This window comes from Rattus rattus, chromosome 4 (assembly GCF_011064425.1).
Source record: "Rattus rattus isolate New Zealand chromosome 4, Rrattus_CSIRO_v1, whole genome shotgun sequence".
Classification (NCBI taxonomy): domain Eukaryota; kingdom Metazoa; phylum Chordata; class Mammalia; order Rodentia; family Muridae; genus Rattus; species Rattus rattus.
Window position 1 is genome coordinate 88,162,806 of NC_046157.1, and position 22,080 is coordinate 88,184,885.

General features: G+C 48.6%; 1 protein-coding gene across 3 annotated transcripts in view; it reads right to left on the reverse strand.

The window, feature by feature from the left end:
• Positions 1–22,080, reverse strand: part of Rfx2 (regulatory factor X2) — a 65,770-nt gene that overhangs the window by 16,065 nt on the left and 27,625 nt on the right. For 2 of the 3 annotated variants that reach the window (XR_004387696.1, XM_032900782.1), the window contains exons 2-6: positions 18,482–18,573; positions 15,960–16,049; positions 14,920–14,990; positions 13,887–14,148; positions 4,735–4,809 (exon numbers count right to left, since the gene is read on the reverse strand). Coding sequence is in view for 2 of the 3 variants with exons in the window: in XM_032900782.1 (XP_032756673.1) it covers positions 4,735–4,809; positions 13,887–14,148; positions 14,920–14,990; positions 15,960–16,049; positions 18,482–18,565 (582 nt within the window). In the remaining variant the exon portion in view is untranslated. The remainder of the gene's footprint in view (positions 1–4,734; positions 4,810–13,886; positions 14,149–14,919; positions 14,991–15,959; positions 16,050–18,481; positions 18,574–22,080) is intronic. The other variant, XM_032900783.1, reaches the window with a different exon arrangement.

Genomic DNA, 22,080 nt, shown 5'->3' on the forward strand with positions numbered 1-22,080 from the left:
GAAGCGGAGGATCAGCAGGACAAAGCGGAGGAAAGTAAGACCTGCAGGAAAGAAAGCAACCAGCCTTGTAAGAATTCCGTAAAGACCCGATTGGGTCTGAGGTAGCAGAGATGAAATGTAGATTTTAAAAAATGTTAACTCAGGAATACTGGAGGTGGTGGTGGTGTGCTTGTTAGTGGTGGAGAGGTTTAGAAGTGCCCAACTGAAGTGCCAAGAGCTGGTCAAGGCATATCAAAATTAGCTGGTGTGGTGTGTGTGTGTGTGTGTGTGTGTGTGTGTGTGTGTGTGTGTGTGTGTGTTTCATTCTCCAATCCAGAAAGTTCTTGGGCAGGTGCAGTGTGACCTGCTGGGAGCCAAAGAGGTTTAACTAACTCACCACTACAGACTGCACACAAAGTGGCAGGCAAGAACTCACTGTTAAAAATTATTTAGAGGGCTGGAGCGGTTAAGGGCACTGACTGCTCTTCCAGAGGATCTGAGTTCAATTTCCAGCAACCACACGGTGGCTCACAACCATCTGTAATGGGATCTGATGCCCTCTTCTGGTGTGTCTGAGGACAGCTACAGTGTACTCATTAAATCTTTAGGTTAGGGTTAGGGTTAAATCTTTAAAAATATTAATCTTGTAAGAACAAAACAGGAGTTTAGATTGCTTTAATTCCTTTGAGTTGTTTTAATTATTAAAATGAAGATGATTATAAGTTTGGTGGTATTTATGATGTTAAAATTCCTCTGGGAGAGAGGTCAAGCTCTACCTTTAATGATTTCTGGTTACTGGACCAAGGACATGCTATTTTGGGAGAGAGGCTCTGTATTTGTGTTGACAGGAAAGGAGAAAAGACTTTGGACCATTCCAGAGTGATAAGGATCAGATATAACAGATCCCCCTAGAGATCTTGGATACAGAAAAGAAAACTTCAGGAAAACTCAAGCAGGATACGTAACATGATCTGCTGATCCCTAGATAAAGGAGCAGCCCAGGAACTGGCTTAGACGTAAAATGTCTCTACTCAAAACTTCAGATAAAACTAGAAATAAATCTTGTTGTTATGGAATCCTTAGGATTCATCGTGCCCTCCTGCAGATGGCATGAATGAAGATTTGTCACAACTGGTTATTGATCAAAGAAACTCATAAAAGGAGCTGTCTTTCACCTGCTCAAACAAGGAGCAAAGTGTCATGCCTAACTGATGTGTGCACCTTGCACAGTCCATACAGATACTGCAGTGGAGCTAACACTTTGGTTGTGAGAGTCACATGTGACAGAAAGCACAGCTTCGGCAGGATTCATCCCGGGACACTCATGTGACCTGCTATTCCAGCCCCTGCCTCCTGAAGCTGTTTCCAGAGAAACAGCTTCATCCAACCTTTCAGACAGATCCGGTCAGAACTTCAATCACATCCCGAGCTATCCAAGCACACAGAGGCCGGATAACAGATGCTAAAGCGAGTTTTCTTTACTCTAATCAAAAATTCTAATTTTCCTACCCCTCCACACCCCTTTAAGAATTTCTGTTGCCCCGTTCAGCAGGAAGAAGTTGTGGGGAGTACTCATCCTGACCCGTTGGTTGGGTGTCTGGTCACGGTTATTTATAAATTAGAGATAGGCTGTCATTTGAAGGGGTAATTTGGAAGTGGCCATCATTTTGAACAGGAAGGAAATAGACGGGATGGATTATTAAATTTATTCTTAAACAAAGCATTATATAGCCACAATCTTACATTGGTAGAAATCTTTATCACTGATGCAAAATTGAAGTTATAATTTCTTACATTGGTACAGAATTTATATACTGACATAGAGTTAAGGTTTCCGCTGGCATAAATTTCTTTTTTTTTTGGTTCTTTTTTTCGAACCCGGGGACCAAACCCAGGGCCTTGCGCTTCCTAGGCAAGCGCTCTACCACTGAGCTAAATCCCCAACCCTATAAATTTCTTATATTGATACAAAACTAGAAATTGATATTGTTACTCTAAGATAGGAGTTATGCCTGTGCAACTCATTTAAGAATTCGGACTTACTCCCAGCCCTTCTATAGCTGCCACTGTCAACTGTTTAGAGTGATTAAGTAACACAATTAAGGGCCAGATAATAAAAACTCAGGTTTACATTAAATTCCGATTTAATTATAATAAAGTGGGGGTTTTTTTGTTGTTGTTGTTTATTATTTTTGGTTGTGAGCCTAGCCTTTAACGGCTGAGCCATCTCTCCAGCCCTTGTTGTTTATTATATATGAGAACACTGTAGCTGTCTTCAGACACACCAGAAGAGGGCATCGAATCCCATTACAGATGGTTGTGAGCCACCATGTGGTTGCTGGGAATTGAACTCAGGACCTCTGGAAGAGCAGTCAATGCTTTAACCACTGAGCCATCTCTCCAGCCTATAAAGTGTTTTTAATATTACTCAAATAGAAATGCCTAAGATTAGTTAAAGTTTAACAGTTCAGATTTACTTTATAAACATCAGAAATCCACAGAATGTGATATCTAATGTTATTTCATTATTAAAGATCGTTTGACAACGAGACGTGTCTGCTCCTGACAGCTTCCCCGATCCCCTTCAAGGAAGAATTTGAGTACCAAAACCTCCATACGGAGTTGCCCCGGTTATGGCAGGATAGCCACTGGACAAGAAATGCCCTATTCATCTACAGGCAAAACAAACTGTCCAGGAAAGGACATACAAGGGGGGATGGGTGACAGTTTAGTTCTGCCAAGACAGAGCAAACAAGTCCTTCACAGTTCTTGTTTCATTTCAAGGTCTGTCAGATAGCTCTGGGCCAGCAGGCTGAAGACACATGCTTCCACACTACAGGGAAGTTAAGGAGTTAATGGACGGTCCAGCTGTCTGTCTCTGCAATTTGTCCATACTTCAGAAGCTGCATTTCTGTGCTTCCTGCATATTCGGGTAATAATTTGTTCTCTGATTTCTGATGGGGTTGAAGACTAGGTATAGTCTCATAATCAAAGCTAGTTTGTTTAGCATTGAGAGAGGTGATATAGATTTGAAAGGATGGTTTTCAGACGGCAATGCAAGCTAGAAACAGAACATGACTCAAGGATAGACTTGTAAGCTCTTTGAGTGGAGTACTTGTTTAAGTAGAGTACGTTTTCTAACTGGCAGATATGATGGGCTGGATGTTCATTGTACAGCATACTTTGTAATTTACATAATTGCTATGGTTATGTTCAATCTGTATCTAAGGGAAGAGCCTTTTTGAGAATTTGGACAGAAAAGGTAAGATGCTGGGAATGGGTCTAATGATTTGTCTTATTCTGGCTTCCAGACCTGAGGTCCCTGCCCCAGCTGGCTTCGACTGATATTGAACAACTGCTGTACAGCCAGTGACTGGGCAGAAAGACAGAGGTGGGACTTCAGATTGTGCGGACAAGGGGCAGAAGGAGAGAGAGAGGGAGGGAGAGGTGGGTGGTGGTGGGGAGGCAGAGGGATCAGATTTAAGAGCCCCAGGAGAGAAACCATCCAGCAGTATTGGTGGAAATGGAACACAGGCCTATGAGGGAAGGGGGTGCTTCCCAGAAGGCAACAGGGCAGCAAAGATAAAATACAGATTTAGAAGGTGTTAAGCCAGGAATAATGGAGAGAAATGTGTGCTAGCCATGGGGAGGTTTAGAAGTGCCCAGCAAGGGGTTGGGGATTTAGCTCAATGGTAGAGCGCTTTCCTAGCAAGCCCGAGGCCCTAGGTTCGGTCCCCAGCTCCGGGGGGTGGGGGTTGGGGGTGGGGGAGTGCCCAGCAATTGAGCTAGTCAAAGCACATCAAAATTAGCTGGTGTGTGCATGTGTGTGGATGTGCGCATGTGTGTGCGTGTGTGTGCATGTGCGTGTGCATGCATGTGCATGTCTTTCATTCTTGAATCCATAGTTCCTGGGCAGGTGCAGTACATATGCAACCTGCTGGGAGCCAAAGCGGTTTAACCCATTCACTGCCACATGCTTCCACACTTTATTATTATTTTTGAGACAAGGTCCAGGGTCATCTCTAACTCCCTTTGTAGACCAGGGTGTTCTCCTGAGTGCTGGGGTTAAAGGCACACGTCACCATGCCTGGCTTATGTGGGTTCTGGAGTTTGAACTCAAGTTCATGGCAAGCGCTTGACCGATTAGATACCTTCTAGGCCCTCTTTCCTCCTCTTCCCCCTTTAATCAGGTTCTCATGTAGCCCAGGTTAGCCTTAAACTTGTTGTGCTGTGACAGCTGACCTTGATCTCCTGATCCTCCAGCCTCGGTCTCTTAAGTGCTGTCTGCAGGAATGAAGCACCAACACCTGCCTGTGTGATCTTAGGAATGGATCCTGGGCCTCGGTGCCTGACCCCCTGAGTCTTCCCCAGTTTTTCTGTTTTGAGACAGGGTCTTGTAGCATAGGCTGGCCTCAGACCTGCCACCTTCCTGCCCTGGCATCCTGAGTCTGGGATGACAGGAGTGACCGGGCCAGTCCCTTCTGTTACCTTTCTTGCTTATCGTAGAGTCCATTCTTAAGATCTCACCCCAGGTCTACACATCTCGAGACAGCTCGGCCCAAGGGACAAGCCGGGTACAGGTGTCATCATTAGGGGACCTAGTGCTCGGCCTCTTCCTCACCATCTAAGGCTAGAGTTTTCCATCTTTCTTTAATCCTTTTGAGGTTGTATTTTGCCACGTCTCTGGGCTTTTCTAAGATCTGTGAGCACTCCAGGCCGAGAGGGCGCCCGGGGAGTGGGGTTCCCAGCACTTACATGGCTGTTGAGCAGGCCGCCTTTGTGGGGGGCGAGGCCTTCACTTTTTTGGAGAGTCTCAATCGCCATTTCAAGCTACAAAGACATGTACAGAGACAGGACAAAACCAAAAAGGCGGTGGGGGTGGGGTGGGGTGGGGTGGGGGAGAGAAGGAAATCAGATGTTAGAGGCAGGCAGCCCACACAATCTCTCATTAGCATCCAAATAACAATGGCAGCTAGCAAGGCGGGTAGCAGTGGTTAATGGTGAGTGAAGCCATGGAAGGTTCAAGGCTTTGTGCCATGCACCTAAGCCCTGAGACTAAGACAGCAGCAAAAGGAGAAGTCACTAGCGGCCTCATGTCATGTCCCAGCGCACCGCGAGTCAAGCTCATGTACATGAAAGCTGAGGCCCACAGGCCCACAGCAAGAGTCTTCGTCAGGCTCTCTCCTAATTCACTTGTGTTTGTATTTCACGTGTAGGTGTTTTGCCAGTGTGTCTGTCTGTGCATCCTGTGTGTGCATGCCGGGTACCTGTGGAGGCCAGAGAGGGCGCCGGATCACCTGTAACCGGACTTACAGACTGCTGTGTGCCACCACGCGGGTTCTTGGACCTGAATCCTCAAGGCACTGGGTCACCTTGCCACTTTATTATTATTTTTTTTAAGATTTATTCATTTATTATATATAAGTACATGGTAGCTGTCTTCAGACACACCAGAAGAGGGCATTGGATCTCTTTACAGATGGTTGTGAGCCACCATGTGGTTGCTGGGATTTGAACTCAGGACCTCTGGAAGAGCAGTTGGGGCTCTTAACTGCTGAGCCATCTCTGCAGCCCCAGCACTTTATTCTTTTGACAACACAGTCTCTCTATGAATCTTGAGTTGGCTGACTGTCTCATAAGCTCCTGACCCTCCTGTCTCCACCTCCTCGGCTCTGGGGTCCGAGGAAGGCACCACCATGCCTAGCTTCTTATGTGAGGGTTGAGAGGGTCACACTTCACCCATTGAGCCCTCTCCACAGCCCTGGAGAACCAAACTTAAATACAACGGCTGTGTGAATTCAGATGTGAGCCAGGCCCATCAGCGGCAGCCCCCAATGCCTGCACACATCCCACCGTGCAGCTGCTGCTGCGGACAGGAGTTGACACAGATCCCTCGGCCACCTTCCCTAGTGTGGCACCAGGACCTCCCAGCCAGATGCTCAGGGCCTCTCGGCCACTACACACTGCCTGATGAGGAGTTGGAGTTAGGAGACAGTGCAGGGGAGGGGAGGGACAGAGCCGAGGACAGTGAGTGGGGACAGAGCGGGCTGTCAGGGGTGCTGTGACCCAGCTAAGGACCTGGGTGGAGCAGAGGGGGTAAGACTTGTTGCTGCATTGAGTGTGACGTGGCCTTATAGGTGGCAGTGGGTGCTAACATTAGCCATTGAAAGAACCTAAAACCTCAGGAAGAGGGGCTCCCACTGGGTTTTGGGCAAGAGCAATTGGGACTGTTTCACTCACCAGGTACCCTAGAGCCATGGTCAAAACGGCCCAGGGCTGGTGAGATGGCTCAGCGGTAACAGTGCTTGCCAACAAGGCTGTTGACCTGAGGTCAATCCCTAGAATCCATGTGGTATAAGGAGAGAATCCACTTTCATAAATCGTCTTGATGTCTACAAGTGTGCAATGGCACATGAGTGCACACAGTGTGGTAAGAAAACAGAAGAGTCATGGCTTCTGAGGCCCTCAGAGTCGTGGTCCATCTGTGATCTCCCTCAGTGGTGCCTGGATGAGCCAGGACACCATGGCTGTCTTTACACAGCACAGAGAGCACCATGGAGCACGGCCAGGCAGAGGCCAGGTCCACCTCCTGCTTCCATCAATGCTGGGCACAGGCAGACAAGAAGACAGAAGCAGGCTGGACAGATGGCTCAGTGGTTAAGAGCACTGACTGCTCTTCCAGAGGTCCTGAGTTCAATTCCCAGCAACCTCATGGTGGCTCACAACCATCTGTAATGAGATCTGATGCCCTCTTCTGGTGTCTGAGGACAGTTAGTGTACTCACATATAATAAATAAATAAATAAATCTTTAAAAAAAACCAGAAGCATACAGTGGCAGAGGGAGGCACGGACGGCCTGAACCTGCGATATCCTGACAGGCAGCAGGGGTGCCAGGTAAAAGCAGCAGTTTCTTCCCACTTCTGGAACCTTTCACGAAAGACCTAGACAAGCTCCGTGGAGGCAGTGGTCCACACAAAGGAGGTGGACAGGTAAGAACAGCAGGTTTGAACCCTGTGCTCAATGACTCTGTCACACTATTTTAAAAAATAAAGTAGCGGGGTTGGGGATTTAGCTCAGTGGTAGAGCGCTTGTCTAGCAACCGCAAGGTCCTGGGTTCAGTTCCCAGCTCCGAAAAACAAGAAAAGAAAAATAAAATAGCAAGGGCCCAGCATCGGAGAGCAGGGGACGGCAGGGGGTTTATCTGCTCCTGCACTGGAGGCCAGAGTCCATGCTAGAACTCCCGTCATCCTGTGTCCTGAGACAGCGTCTCCCTGTGACTGCAGCCTGTTCACTCGGCTAGGCTGGCCAGCGGGCCCCAGGGAGCCTCCTGTCCCTGGCTGGGATGAGAAATGTGCACCTCCATGCCTGGTCTACACAGGGCCTGGGGGACTGAACTCACCAGGCATCTGAGCACTGAAGCACCTCGCCAGGGCCCATCTCTCTCTCTCTCCCTACTTCTCCTTCTCCCTTTCTTTTCCTTTCTATCTCTTCAATTTGAGACTATGCAGCCCTGGACGTATAGAGAACTCTGTGAACTCACAGAGATCTGCCTGCCTCTGCTTTCAGGTTGTGGGATTAGAGGTGTGCACCACCATGCCTGGCCCAATTTTGTCACATTTATCAAGTTAGATGTGGGGGTGTGACTCACCAACCCTGTGCCGGGGAGGATGGGGCAGGACGATGTCGAGTTGGGGGCCAGCCTGGAGTAAACAGTGAGATGTAATCTTCGCAAACAATTAAAAGGAGTTATAGCTACTGATGTTTCCTGGAGTTTATGGTAGAAAAGTTAAATCTATATATTCACTCTTTTAAAAAAATCACCACGACAAAGAATATCAATTTCACAGTGGCCCAGAAAGGTCATCAAACAAATGACCAATGACCACAGCAAAACCCATGGTGGGGGAAGGAGGGCACACACAGCGAGAGCATCCACGCAGTAAAGCTGAAGACACCATTTTCTACAGAAGATTATCAGGCATCCAAATGAGGAAAACCATTCTGTAACAAAGACCCTAAATGTAAATAATCAAAAAAGAAAGCTCTTAGAGTAGCAATTCTGGTATCCAATAAAATAGGATTTTAACCAAAAGTTATCAAAACACATGGGGAAGAGCACTACATACTCATCAAAGGAAAAATCCACCACGAGGAACTCTCAATTCTGAACATCTATGCCCTAAATGTAAGGGCACCCATATTTTTAAAAGAAACTTTACTAAAGCTCAAAGCACACATTGAACCACACACAATAATACTGAGAGACTTCAACACCCCACTCTCACTAATGGACAGGTTATGGAAACAGAAACTAAACAGACACAGTGAAACTATGTTATGAACCAAATGGATTCAACAGATATCTACAAAACATTCCACCCTAAAACCAAAGAACACACCATCTTATCAGCATCTCCCAGTACCTTCTCCAAAAGTGATCATATAATAAGACACAAAACAAGTCTCAGTTAATACAAGAAGATAGAAATAATCCCATGCATCCTATCAGATCACCATGGACTAAGGCTGGTCAACAACAACAACAACAACAACAACAACAACAACAGAAAGCCCACAGACACAATAGGAGCTGACAACCAACAGCAACTAATGCTCTACTCAATGGCAACTTGGTCAGGGAAGAAATAAAGAAGGAACTTAAAGACTTCTCATAATTTAATGACAATGAAGGCACAACATACCTAAACTTATGGGATACAATGAAAGCAGTGCTAAGGGGACAACTCATCTCTGAGTGCCTGCAGAAAGAAACTGGAGAGAGCATACACTAACAGCTTAACGGTACATCTGAAAGCTTTAGAACAAAAAGCAAATACACTCAAGATGAGTAGATGGCAGGAAATAATCAAACTTTGGGCTGAATCAAGTACAAACAAAAAGAACTGTACCAAACAAACAAACCCCAACAAAACCAGGAGCTGGTTCGTTGAGAAAATCAACAAGATACAAAAGCCCCTAGCAAGACTAACTAAAGGGCGCAGAGACAGTATCTAAATTAACAAAATCACAAATAAAAAAGGAAATATAACAGCAGAAACTGAAGAAATTAAAAAAATCAGACCCTACTCCAAAAGCCTACACTCAACAAGAGTGGAAAACCTAAATAAAATGGATGATTTCCTAGTCAGATACCAGGTACCAAAGCTAACCCAGGACCAGATAAACCATCTAAACAGTCCCATAGCCCCAAAAGAAAGAGAATCGGTCGTTAAAGGTCTCCCAACCAAAAATTCCCTAGGACCAGATGGCTTTAGCACAGAATTTTATCAGACTTTCAAAGAAGACCTGACACCAATAATTCTCAAACTATCTTATAAAACGGAAATAGAAGGAGCACTACCCAATCCCTTCTATGAAGGAGCACTACCCAATCCCTTCTATGAAGGAGCACTACCCAATCCCTTCTATGAAGGGACACTATCCAATCCCTTCTATGAAGGGACACTATCCAATCCCTTCTATGAAGGGACACTATCCAATCCCTTCTATGAAGGGACACTATCCAATCCCTTCTATGAAGGGACACTACCCAATCCCTTCTATGAAGGGACACTATCCAATCCCTCCTATGAAGGGACACTATCCAATCCCTTCTATGAAGGGACACTATCCAATCCCTTCTATGAAGGGACACTATCCAATCCCTTCTATGAAGGAGCACTACCCAATACATTCTATGAAGCTGCAGTTACACTGAAACCTAAACCACACAGAGACCCAACAAAGACAGAGAACTTCAGACACATTCCCCTCATAAATACTGATGCAAAAAATACTCTTGCAAACTGAATCCAAGAACACATCAAAATGACCATTCACCATGATCAAGTCAGCTTCATCCCAGGGATGCAGGGATGGTTCAATATATAGAAATCCATCAACGTAATCCACTATATAAACAAACTCAAAGGGAAAAAAAAACCACATGATTATCTCATTAGATACTGAGAAAGCATTTAACAAAATACAACACTCCTTTCATGTTAAAAGACTTGGAGAGATCAGGAATTCAAGGCCTATACCTAAACATAGTAAAAACAATATACAGCAAACCAGTAGCTAACATTAAACTAAAAGGAGAGAAATTTGAAGCAATCCCACTAAAATCAGGGATTAGACAAGGCTGCCCACTCTCTCCCATTTTTCAATATATTAAGTCCTAGCCAGAGCAATTAGGCAACAAGAGGAGATCAGAAGGATACAAATTGGAAAGGAGGAAGTCAAAATATCACTATTTGCAGATGATATGGTAGTATATTTAAGTGACCCCCAAAAAATCCACAACAGAACTCCTACAGCTGATAAACAACTTCAGCAAAGTGGCTGGATATAAAACTGACTCAAGCAAATCAGTAGCCTTCCTCTACTCAAAGGATAAACAGGCTGAGAAGGAAACTAGGGAAATGACCTCCTTCACAATAGCCACAAATAATATTTTGGTGTGACTCTAACCAAGCAAGTGAAAGATCTGGATGACAAGAACTTCAAGTCTCTGAAGAAAGAAATCAAAGAAGACCTCAGAAGATGGAAAGATCTCCCATGCTCATGGATCAGCAGGATTAATATAGTAAAAATGGCCATCTTATCAAAAGCAATCTACAGATTCAATGCAATCCCCATCAAAATCCCAACCCAATTCTTCACAGAGATAGAAAGAGCAATTCTCAAAATTATCTGGAATAACAAAAAAATCATTCTCAACAATAAGAGAACTTCTGAGGGAATCACCATCCCTGACCTCAAGCAGTATTAGAGCAATAGTGATAAATACTGTATGGTATTGGTACAGAGACAGGCAGGTAGATCAGTGGAATAGAATCAAGGACACACCTATGGTCATCTGATCAAAGGAGCCAAAACCATTCAGTGGAAAAAAGACAGCATTTTCAACAAATGGTATTGGTTTAACTGGCAGTTGGCATGTAGAAGAATGCAAATCAATCTACTCTTATCACCCTATACAAAGCTCAAGTCCAAGTGGATCAAGGACCTCCACATAAAACCAGATACACTCAAACTGATAGAAGAGAAAGTGGGAAAGAGCCTCGAACACATGGGCACACAGGAAATTTCCTGAACAGAACACCAATGGCTTATGCTCTAAGATCAAGAATCGATAAATGGGACCTCATAAAATTACAAAGCTTCTGTAAGGCAAAGGACACTGTCAATAGGACAAAATGACAACCAACAGATTTGGAAAAGATCTTTACCAATCCTAGAGGGCTAACATCCAAAATATACAAAGAACTCAAGAAGTTAGACTCCAGAAAACCGAATAACCCTATTAAAAATGGGTACAGAGATAAACAGAGAATTCTCAACTGAGGATTATAGAATGGCCGAAAAGACCTAAAGAAATGTTCAACATCCTTAGTCATCAGGGAAATGCAAATCAAAACAACCCTGAGATTCCACCTCATACCAGTCAGAATGGCTAAGATCAAAAACTAAGGTGACAGCAAATGCTGGCGAGGATGTGGAGAAAGAGGAACACTCCTCCATTGTTGGTGAGATTGCAGACTGTAACAACCACTCTGGAATCAGTCTAGAGGTTCCTCAGAAAATTGGACATTGAACTACCTGAGGACCCAGCTATACATCTCCTGGGCATACACCCAAAAGATGCTCCAACATACAACAAAGACACACGCTCCACTATGTTCATAGCAGCCTTATTTATAACAGCCAGGAGCTGGAAAGAACCCAGATGTCCCTCAATAGAGGAATGGATACAGAAAATGGAGTACTACTCAGCTATCAAAAACAATGACATCATGAAGTTCATAGGCAAATGAATGGAACTAGAAAATATCATCCTGTGTGAGGTCACCCAATCAAAAAAAAACACATATGGTATGCACTCACTGATAAGTGGATATTAGTGGAAAAATGCTCGGAATACCCAAGATACAACTCACAGGCCATATGAAACCCAAAAAGAAAGAAGATCACACCAAAGTGTGGATGCTACAGCCCTACTTAAAGGTAGGGAGAAAATAATCTCCAGGAAGTAGAGGGAGAGAGGGATCTGGGAGGGAGAGAGGAGGGGAAGAGCAAAGAGGGGGCACTTCAGACATAGGAGAAGATGGGGGAGAAGTACAGAGGGTCAGGAATTTGAAAGTAGGTAGTAGCAGTAGGGGAGGGGGAGCTTGGGGTAGCACTAGAAAGTCCCAGATGCCAGGGACCCAAGAGGTTCCTAGGACCCAACAGGAAGGACATTAGCTGAAATACCCCGCAAAGAGGAGGTAGAGCCTGTAGAGACCGTATCCAGTGGAGAGGCATGGCCTCTGGGTGAGGGATGAGCCCACCCATCTACCTCAAAACTATTAATCCAGAATTCCTCCTGTCAAAAGGAAATGCAGAGACAAAGTGTGGAGCAGAAATCGAAGGAAAGGCCATCCAACTCAAGATCCATCCCATCCAGCTCAAGATCCATCCCATCTGCAGACACCAAACCCAGATGCTATTGCTGATGACGAGAAGTGCTTACTGACAGGAGCCTGGTATGGTTGTCTCCTGAGAGGCTCAGCCAGAGCATGACGAATACAGATACAGATACTTGCAGCCAAACACTGGACTGAGCATAGGGACCCCAGTGGAGGAGTTAGAGAAAAGACTGAAAGAATTTGCAACCCCGTAAGAACAACAAAACCACCCAACCAGACCCCCCCCCCAGAGCTCCCAGGGACTAAACCACCAACCAAAGAGTACACAGGGGGCTGGGACACCCATGGCTCTAGCTGGATATGTAACAGAGGATTGCCTTATCTGGCATCAGTGGGAGGGGAGCCCCTCGGTCCTGTGGAGGCTCGATGCCCTAGTAGGGGAATGTCAGGGCACTGAGGTGTGAGTGGGTAGGTGGGTAGGTGGGTGGGGGAGCACTCTCATAGATGCAGGGGGACAGGGGAGGGGATAGAGGGTTTGTGGAGGGGGATAACATTTGAAATGTAAATAAAAAATAACCAATAAAAATAAAACAAATAATAGGAAAGGAAGCTCAGACACTAACAACGCTTACAAAGTGCATCTGACGGGGCCTTGTTTCCAGGATATGAGGATTTCTCCTCACCCAGCTGGAAAAGGCCAGTTTGGCTCAGCAGAAAGCAGACAGCTAAAGTAACACAGAGAAAGCTTGAGCGCCTAGCTGTCCACTGCTCTCAGCTACTGTGGAAACAGAGATTCCATGGCATACCTATAGCTGCCAGCATTGTAGCAAAGGGTGTTTTGCTTTGTTTTGTTTTGTTTTGTTTTGTTTTGTTTTGTTTTGTTATGTCTGGGTGAGGAATGTGTCACAGGAACCCAGGAACACACATCTAGTCCTTCAGGGCTCTGCACCAAAGAATGATGTGACTCCATGTTAATTTACAAAGTGATAAAATAAATAAACATTAAAAAATGAGACACAGCTGGCTACTTGGGAGACTGAGGATTGTGGGATCGAGGCCAACCTACACTACAGGAAGTTCTGGGCCAATCTGGGCTATACAGCAAGACTCTGCCTCAATTCCCCTTTCTCCACAAAAACTCCGAAGTCCAAACCACAGCTCTATTTAAGGCAGGTAAGCTAGAGAGGAGCCTGTGTCCTCGAAGGGTATGGCCTCCATCTGGGAAGGGCCCCGGGGGCTAACGGTGCGGATGATAATGACCAGGACAGCAGCAGGACCACCAGCCGAGGACACTCTGCTCCCCAACATCTTTCTTACAGAGCCCAATCTGAAAGGCCTTTGCTACTCCTACTGGCACAGCTCTTTCTTCCCCTCAGCACCTCAGCAGCTGGCGAAATGCAGACCTGGGCCTTCCGACTCACCTGCCTGGGTGCTAGGTGCTGGGTGCTGGGTGCTGCTGAAGTTAGCAGGGCTGGCCACAGGGCCTTTGTACATACCGTGGCAGGTGACGAGCGGGCAGTGTGGGCCAGGGAGTGTCTTGTGCTGTCCATGCCCCCATGGATGAGGTAGGTTCCTGCGCCAGACACAATGGGGGTCCCTGAGACATCCATGGTGATGCCCACCATGCCGTGGGAGGGAACCGCTGGTGGGGACGAGGCTGCCACCGTCACCTGAGCGCCACCTGGAGTCTCAAAGTAAGAAGCTGCGCTGCTGGGGGCGTAGAGCTGAGGGTCTGGGTTGTAGGTATAGGCGGCTCGGCTGTGGGAGAGAAAGCAGTGCCATTCTATAGCTAACCACACTACTGAGAGATCTAGAGGAGATGATGGGCTGCGGGGCTGGCACAGCTTTAACAGAGCAACCAATGGTGGGTCACAACTGCCTGTCATTCCAGCTCCTGGGGACCCGATGCACTCTGCTGGGCCCAGTGGGTGCTGCACTCACATGTGTAAGCGTACACTCACTTACTCAACACAAGTACACACATGCACACACATGTATACACTAACACATGTACATGCACACACACATGTACACTCATGTATGTACATTCACACATGTATACTCACACATTTGCATTACACACAAATGAACACACAAAAGATAGAAGAAAATTCTAGAAAGCTCCAGAATATCTTAAAAATTGGAAAGTAAATTTTGTTAACAGTCCAAGAAACTCATCAAAGGCTCAGATGGAAAGTTCTTAGGTCATCACTCTCAAGGGCCTGTGGCTTGGTTTGATATTTTTTTTCCTTTTCTTTTTTTTTTCGGAGCTGGGGACCGAACCCAGGGCCTTGCGCTTGCTAGGCAAGCGCTCTACCACTGAGCTAAATCCCCAACCCCTGGTTTGATATTTTTATCGAGTTTTCTAGAAGCCAAGAGCACAAAAGCCGTGGCCCTGAACTGGGATCGCGGGGGTTGGGTATGGGAGAAAATGACTGTGGGGAGGTCAACTGCTTCCACACCAGTCCCATAGGGATCAAGGGAGTTGTGAGTCTGTGGGGTACCAGGGCCCTCATGGAGCACACGTACATGGCTCCGTTGGCGTAGACAGCATCCCCACCCTCCACGTACTGCACCTGTGCGGGGTACACGTGCTGCACCTGCAATGAGAAGTGAGTGAGTCACACAGGGGGCCAGGTTGGAAACAAAGGTATGCCTGGAGAGGGTGTGTGGGGGCAGCAGCACCCATGAGAACATCCTCTCTCCTCCCTCCCCTCACCCCGAGGGGGACACAGCCCTGGGCCTATGCTGTATAATGAATGACCAGCGTGTTGTGGCACAAACTTCAGCCTCTCCCTGGCCAGCCTGTGGGGAGGCAGCTCAGTGGTCTTGAGCTGGGACCCAGACTATAGTGGCTCTCCCACAGCTTGAGTGTTCTGTGCTCTGTGAGGAGTCCCCCGGAGAGGACAAGAGGGAAGCCCAGCAGGAGACAGAAGCTCAGTGGGAGGTCTGAGGTCCCAAACAGCTGGACAGTCCCAGACCACAGTCTGAGTGAGGAGTTTCTGCATCTATTTGCTGCTATTTGTTTGCCCTCCTCCTACAGAGCCAACGGCCAGGTCCTGGGAACCCCTTAATGCACCTGGTACTTTCTGGAAACCTTGCAAACCTTTTCCACTCTCCAACACAGTCACCACCACCCACTAGGTGCCAGGCAGCGCCCTCAGGAGGGAAGGGTGACCTTACTTAGCCCTTTGTCTTTTTATAAATAAAGTTTTATTGGCAACCTGCCCCTCCCATACATCACTGTGGCTGTTTGGCTGTTGTAGTCATATTCTTGACCTTTTCTAGAAAAGATCACCTGAGAGGCCTTCCCTCCCCTCCATCCTTACAGAGCAGCCTTTTTGGCCAGCTGCAGCTGGCACTGTACCACTGAGAACAAAAGAGAAACCACTGTCCTTGGCTTGTGAAATTTGTCTGTGGTAAGTGAATTTTTTCTTTTACCAGAGCTTCTGGAACTTTCTGATGACTGTAGATGACACTAGTGACAACAGGAAAATGACTCACAGGCTGGAGGCTGCACACAACTGCTGAGAGTTCACAAGTGCCAGGTGCTCACGGGATGTCCTTACCTGTGGTGGCACTGGCTGGACTCTGGGGAGGGTGAGTGTCTGCATCGGGGTACCCTTGGGAGTGGAGCCTGCGGCTTGTACCAGCACCCTCTGCAACAGACAACAGGACTGTCAGACCCACTGGAGATCAGCACCAGGGAAGACCCACTTGGAACTGTGATCCGGCTGTCCCACTTCTGCTGTGGCAGCATGCCACAGGGACCCATGGAGATGCAGACATAGGACAAGGGTAGGGGCAGGGGCAGGGCAGGGGCAAAAGCTGCATATGCATACTCATACAGAGACACATGGATGGACAGACACAGAGAGACAGACATATGAACAGCACACATGGGCACACTGGAAATGCCCCATTGGGAATATAAAATTCAGGCCAAGGAGCTAAGGTTGGAAGTGGGTCCTGCCGAACAGGGGTCCCTCGTGCGACCCTGACCCTCACTGGCCTGAACCACACCTTGGCTGTTTGGATGTAGGAAGAAGACCAGATGGGTCTGAAGAGAGGGGACACTGGGGACTGGGGTCACCCACTTTCTCAGTGCTAAGGATCCACCCATGAGGATACATCTCTCTCTAGTGTTCCAGAATAGGTCTGTATGCTCAGCACAGTCCTGACCAAGACAGAGCCTGGGTCTGTGGACATGGGGCCTTCAGCCACCGCAAGGACCTGAACAGACGAGTGCAGATACACCATGGCACCTGTTCTTACGATGGAATATCATTCAACCAACAAGTGCAGGGCTGACACCCACCACAGCACTGAGGGACCGTGAGGACCAACGGACATGGGACTCAGATTTCACAGTGTGTGCTCTAGGACAGGAGAACCCAGAGACGGGAAGTCGATTCAAGGTAAGGAAGGGATGTGCAGTTGCTGACAGGGATGGCCTTTGATAGAATATTCTGGAACTAGAGAGGAAGGATGGCTAAATTCCGTGATTACAAGAAGAACCACTCCACTTCCATGTGATTCATTTTATATTGTGCCAATCCCATTTCGTTAAAGGGTAATGAGGACGGGCTGCGTGCACATGGCTCTGGGTAAGAGCATTGCTGCCCAGCAAGAAGACGTGAGTTTGAATCCCAGCACCCACACGGACTGCCAGGTGTGGCTGCACGCTCCCGTGACCCCAGTGTACAGGAGCAGAGACAACACGACCCCTGAGGCTTGCTGGCTGCCAGCCCAGCTACAGTCAAAGACCCTGTTTCAGGGCAATGAGGTGGAGAGGGACAGAGGCCTTCAAGCCTTCCGCCTGGCAGTCTGTGTCCACAAACAGCAACCCCTCCCATTATCTCGGCACACCCCTCCAATTCCAGCACTCAGGAGTCTGAGGCAGGAGAGTTAGTTGAGAATTTGAAGAAAGTGTGCATTACAAAGTGAGGACTGTACCTTGCCAAACATTTCCAGTACTGCGGAAACTGGCCTCAGGCACCATCAGCCCTGGTCTCAAAATTACAACAACAATAACCAAACAGCAAAAACAAGAAACAAAAACAAACAAACAAAAAATCCCAAATAAATCCCCTGAAACACTGGGGGTTGAGTTAGGTGCGATGGTGAAAAGCTGTAATCCCAGAGTTCAGAGTAGAAAGAGGGGTGAGGCTGAGGCAGGAGGAGGATTGCTTACAGTTCCAGCTCAGCCTTGGGTTACATAGTGAGACCTTGTTTCAAAAGAACAAAAGCAGAGGCTGGGAGTTTGCTCCCGCAGTTAGCACTGAGAAGTGTGACGGGGCAGCTGGAGCCGGGCAGTGGAGGGTCGGTCATCACAAACATGTAAGGAGCTGGGAAGGCAGGGAGGAGGGAGGTGGGGAGGGGGGGGAGTGTTGGAGGGGTGAAGTGGGGAGGGTGGAGGTGTGGATAAGGTGAGCTGTCTTGTGATGAGCCCTTTTCTAGCATGGGCAAAGGTCCTGGGTTCAACACCAGCATTTCAGAAGGAGCAAAGGATAGAGCCTGAAGGTGTGTGGCTTTCTATTCTTAAGTTCACCTCAATTGTTCCTTTGGCCCCTGATAAATTAGTATGTGTCCTGTGCCTGTATCCATGACTTTCCAGTTTGCCTGGCATGCCCATGTGTCCTATCCCGCACTGTACTCTGAGGGCTGGTGAGCTCATGGCTGCAGAGAACAGTGGTGGACAGTCTCTCTCAAGAGGATCTGGGCTAGGTGGAAAGTACACTCAAGACCCTGGGCTCCATTTCTAACATGGAGGAGGAGGGGGGAGGAGGAGGAAGAGGATGAGGGGGAGAGGAAGAGGGAGAGGGAGAGGGAGGAGGAGATGGAGGAGGAGGAGATGGGGAAGGAGGAGGAGGAGATGGGGAGGAGATGGAGAAGGAAGAGAGTGAATGGAGCTTGGAGGAGCATCCTAAGATTTCTATCTACTTTGAATGTTTCAGTTTTTTTCCCCTTAGGCACAGAAGCTCTCAGAGAGCCAGTTGAGTGGGTGGAGTGTGGTCTCTCCTCATCTCTGTCATGGCTCTTTTGTGGCACGTTTCGAAGAGCACTGGGATGGCAGGGTGGGCGCGGTCACCTGTGGGGAGGCTGGTACAGGCTGGGCTGCAGGACGCAGAGCCACTGTGGCAGGCGAGTCTGCTCCTCCCTCGGAGTTCTGCATGCTGGGATCTAGAGTGGAGAGAGCAGTGGTGAGGTGGCCGGATCACTCGCCTGCAGCCCATGCTCCTTGGGGATAAAGCTGAACAGCCATATCTGAGGCCACGTGGGGAGACAGCTCCAGGGACAGAGCAACTACTGCACCACAGAGAGAACCTGAGTTCAAATCCACAGAACCCATGCAAAAAGCAGCCTATAGTCCCAGAAATGGAGAGGGGGAGAAACGGGGCGGGGGGAGGGCAGGAGGATCCCTGGTCCCAGGTTCAATGAGCTCCTGTCTCAAAAGTCACTGGAGGTGACTCCTGAGCTCAGACCCAGAGAGCCTCCTGCATGGTGGCAGGAAGGTGGCAGTTGGTGGTCAAATTTTGATCCGACCCTCGGTCCCTCAGCAGGGCCTCAGGGACTCAGGTTGGTTTTGAGTCCATATGTGGGGTGACAGCATCTCCACATCGCCTGCCTAAAGTCTTTTTTAATCTTTAAAAAGCTGCATTTATCTTATGTGTGTGGTGTTTGCCTACATGTGTGACTGTGCACCATGTGCATGTAGTGACCACGGAGGCCTGAAAGGGCCGTCAGACCCCAAACTGGCGTTGCAGACTGTTGAGGGCAGCTGAACAGGCCCTGTGAACCACACGTACAGCGGCTGGCGCTTTAACTGATGAGCTGCCTCAGTCCTTAATGACTTTTCTGTTCAATGTGAAAAGATCTTATAACAGGTACAAGAGTACCCACAGGAGGAGGGGGTGAGTCCCTGGGTTCTGCGCCCGCCTGTACTGCCCCATGGTGACCACTAGATGGAGCCAGAACCACACAGCGCAGGGATGCGCAGCGGGGCAGGAATTTCCAGAATGAAGGCATTTGAAGGGGCTCAGGACCCAAGTGGAGGCAGGAGCATGATGAGTTCAAGATAAGGAGTCTGAGGTCAGCCTGGGTTACAAAAGTAAAACAAAAACATTTTGTAAGAAAACTCTCTTGTGTGTGCACACACTGGAATGAGTAAGAGCTGCTGAATGAATCAAACCCGATGTTTTAATCTGGTGGGGGAGGGCTCGCCAGGCCTCTCAGTTCTGAGCCCAGAATGCAGTAATAAGCTTGGGAGTTCCAGCAACCGTGGGACTCAGAGGCAGAGACAGGGTGGGAGGGGGAAGGGGAAGGGAAAGGGAGTGTTCCTGAGTTCACAGACCAGACTGGGCTATAAGGTGAGTTTCAGGCCAGCCTGGACTACTGAGTGAAGGAGACTCTGTGTGAGACAAAACTTGTCACCAGAGACTCACAAGAACTGTCTGAAATGAACAAACGGACACTTCATTCACACACACACGGGAGGGGGCGTTGAGTCTGTCTCAGAAACAAACTACTACCCAGCTGGGTGAGAGAGCCGTGATGGCTGGCAAGTTTGTTCGTGGTATTGCTGCATGCGCATGCGCATGCGCATGAGATACCACGAGGGCCCAGCTCCCAGCAGCCGTGAGGGACAAGGGAACACGAAGTTCAAGTGTGCCCTCCTCTCCTCATCCCACCTGAACCTCAGGATGGGCAAGCCAGAGAAAGGCTGGGATGCGTCGGACTCAAGTGAAAAAGTTAAAGGTTGTCATTCAATAAGGGAAGGGCATAGATGCCACACCGAGGCTGATAAGCTACCATTAGTGTGTTCACATGTGTGTGCATGCATTTGCTGCATGGGCATGTGCATGTGTGTGTGCACGCTCATGTGCTGGCTGGAGGAGCAGTGAGAGCAATGGTGCGAGCTGAGCTGTGGGCATGAGAGTCTTGCTCACTGGCTCTCTGCTTGGTTCCTTTCCTCTCCCGATTTCTCTCCTGTGGGGACCTGGCTTTCTCTACCTGTCCTCAACTGATTTCCTCTCCTATGGGGTTCCAGGAGCCTGAGAGCACCCTGCCATCCTGCCTTCTGAGCCTGGTGACCCAGCTCTACCATATTCTGCCAGTCAATGGTCCAAGAAAAGGCCTGAAGTCTCCCCTAAGACCAGTCTCTAATCCATTCTGTGCGTTTGACCTTGAACTTGACAGAGTGCCCAAGCGGAGTAGCTGGATGGCAGATTGCAGTGGCCAGTCTCCTGCTGTCTCTAGGCAACTCCAAGAGGCAGGCACAGGCTGCAGTGCGCTAGTTGGGGTCTGGACTGGTGCCAGGTGGATCTGCTGGGGAAGTGTCCTTTGTTTACAGGGGGAAAAAAAACCCTCTTGGGTTGCCTAGCAACAAGTGGGCAGGCAAAGAAGGGTGGGGAGGCTCCGAGCCATTTCTGGGCTGGGTTCCTGGCTGTCCTGACTCACTGTGACCTTAAGCAATTTCTCTCTCTTTTATCCCCACCCTTCTGTCCAGCCATCCAGGGGTGCTGTGACTTTGCCATTTGCCACCTGGAATCATGGGACGGTGCCTGGCTGGTCAAGCTCTGCTGTGGGGATCAAGCCTCAGCTGGTCTTGGTTAGTCTGGGTGGCACCTGGGTCCTACCTACCAATGCAACTGGTGTTCCTGCTCCAAAAGGGGAACAGGTCCAGCTAGATGGGCCCACGCTCCAGCTCCTCCACAGACCTGACTCCCTGTTCCTCTTGGGTCCCTGTGAAGTGAGTTCTCAGGAGCAAGTGGCCTATGTGTGAGACTGGGCATTGGTGACCTGTGCTGGGGACTGCCCTGCTCAGCATGGACCTGAAGGTGATGCTGGCATTTGTGGGGCCTGGCCATGGTGGCTGCATCTGGTCCCTTCCTCACTGTGGAACAGAGTTTCTCTCTTCACCGGGTTCTAAGGTCTGCCCTCCATTGTCTGGCCCCTCTCCAGCTGGCTCAGGCCTCCCAGCACTGGTGATTTGTTTTGTTAGAATGATTTCTCACTGTGTAGCCCAGGCTGGCTTTAAAAGGCAATCCTCCTGCCTCAGCCTGCCCAGTGCTGGGTTGGCAGGTGTACACTAGCATACCTGGCACCTTGGACTGAGTTGTCTGGTATTGGAAAGGGGTATCCTCCACCATCTATTACTGGCTCTCCATCTCCCCAGCTGTCAGGGGACCCCTCATGCCTGTGACCTCTGACCTCCGACCTCTGTACCCAGTGGAAACTTGTGCCTAGTTAGTGGGTTGGGTTCTCTGAGCCCTGCAGGGCAAGTGGAGTGAACATCTGGTATCTTCTGAGTCACCACAGAGAGCTGGCAGGTTAGAAGAGGAAGGAACAAGCCATCCCAGGTATGAGGAGGCCGGGCCTGCCTACAGTGGCTGCTACACTGTTGGAAGTGGGAGGGAGAATGCCAGGATCAGGGGGAGAGAGCAGGGCTGAGTAAGACCCCAGGGGAACATAGGGACTCAAGCACCAGGGCTCAGGAGAAGGGGCAGGTTGGGAGAGCAGTGCCCTGTAGGTTGTGGCACTGAAGACAGAGAGGCCCCTCCAGTGGTTACACACTTAACGGTGCAGACACAACACCTTGAGCTCTGTGTGCAGTGAAAACCAGAGCTATCAAATTTTCTGGGACACAGGGTCCAGCCCAACAGACAAGAATCTACAGGGACAAAATGG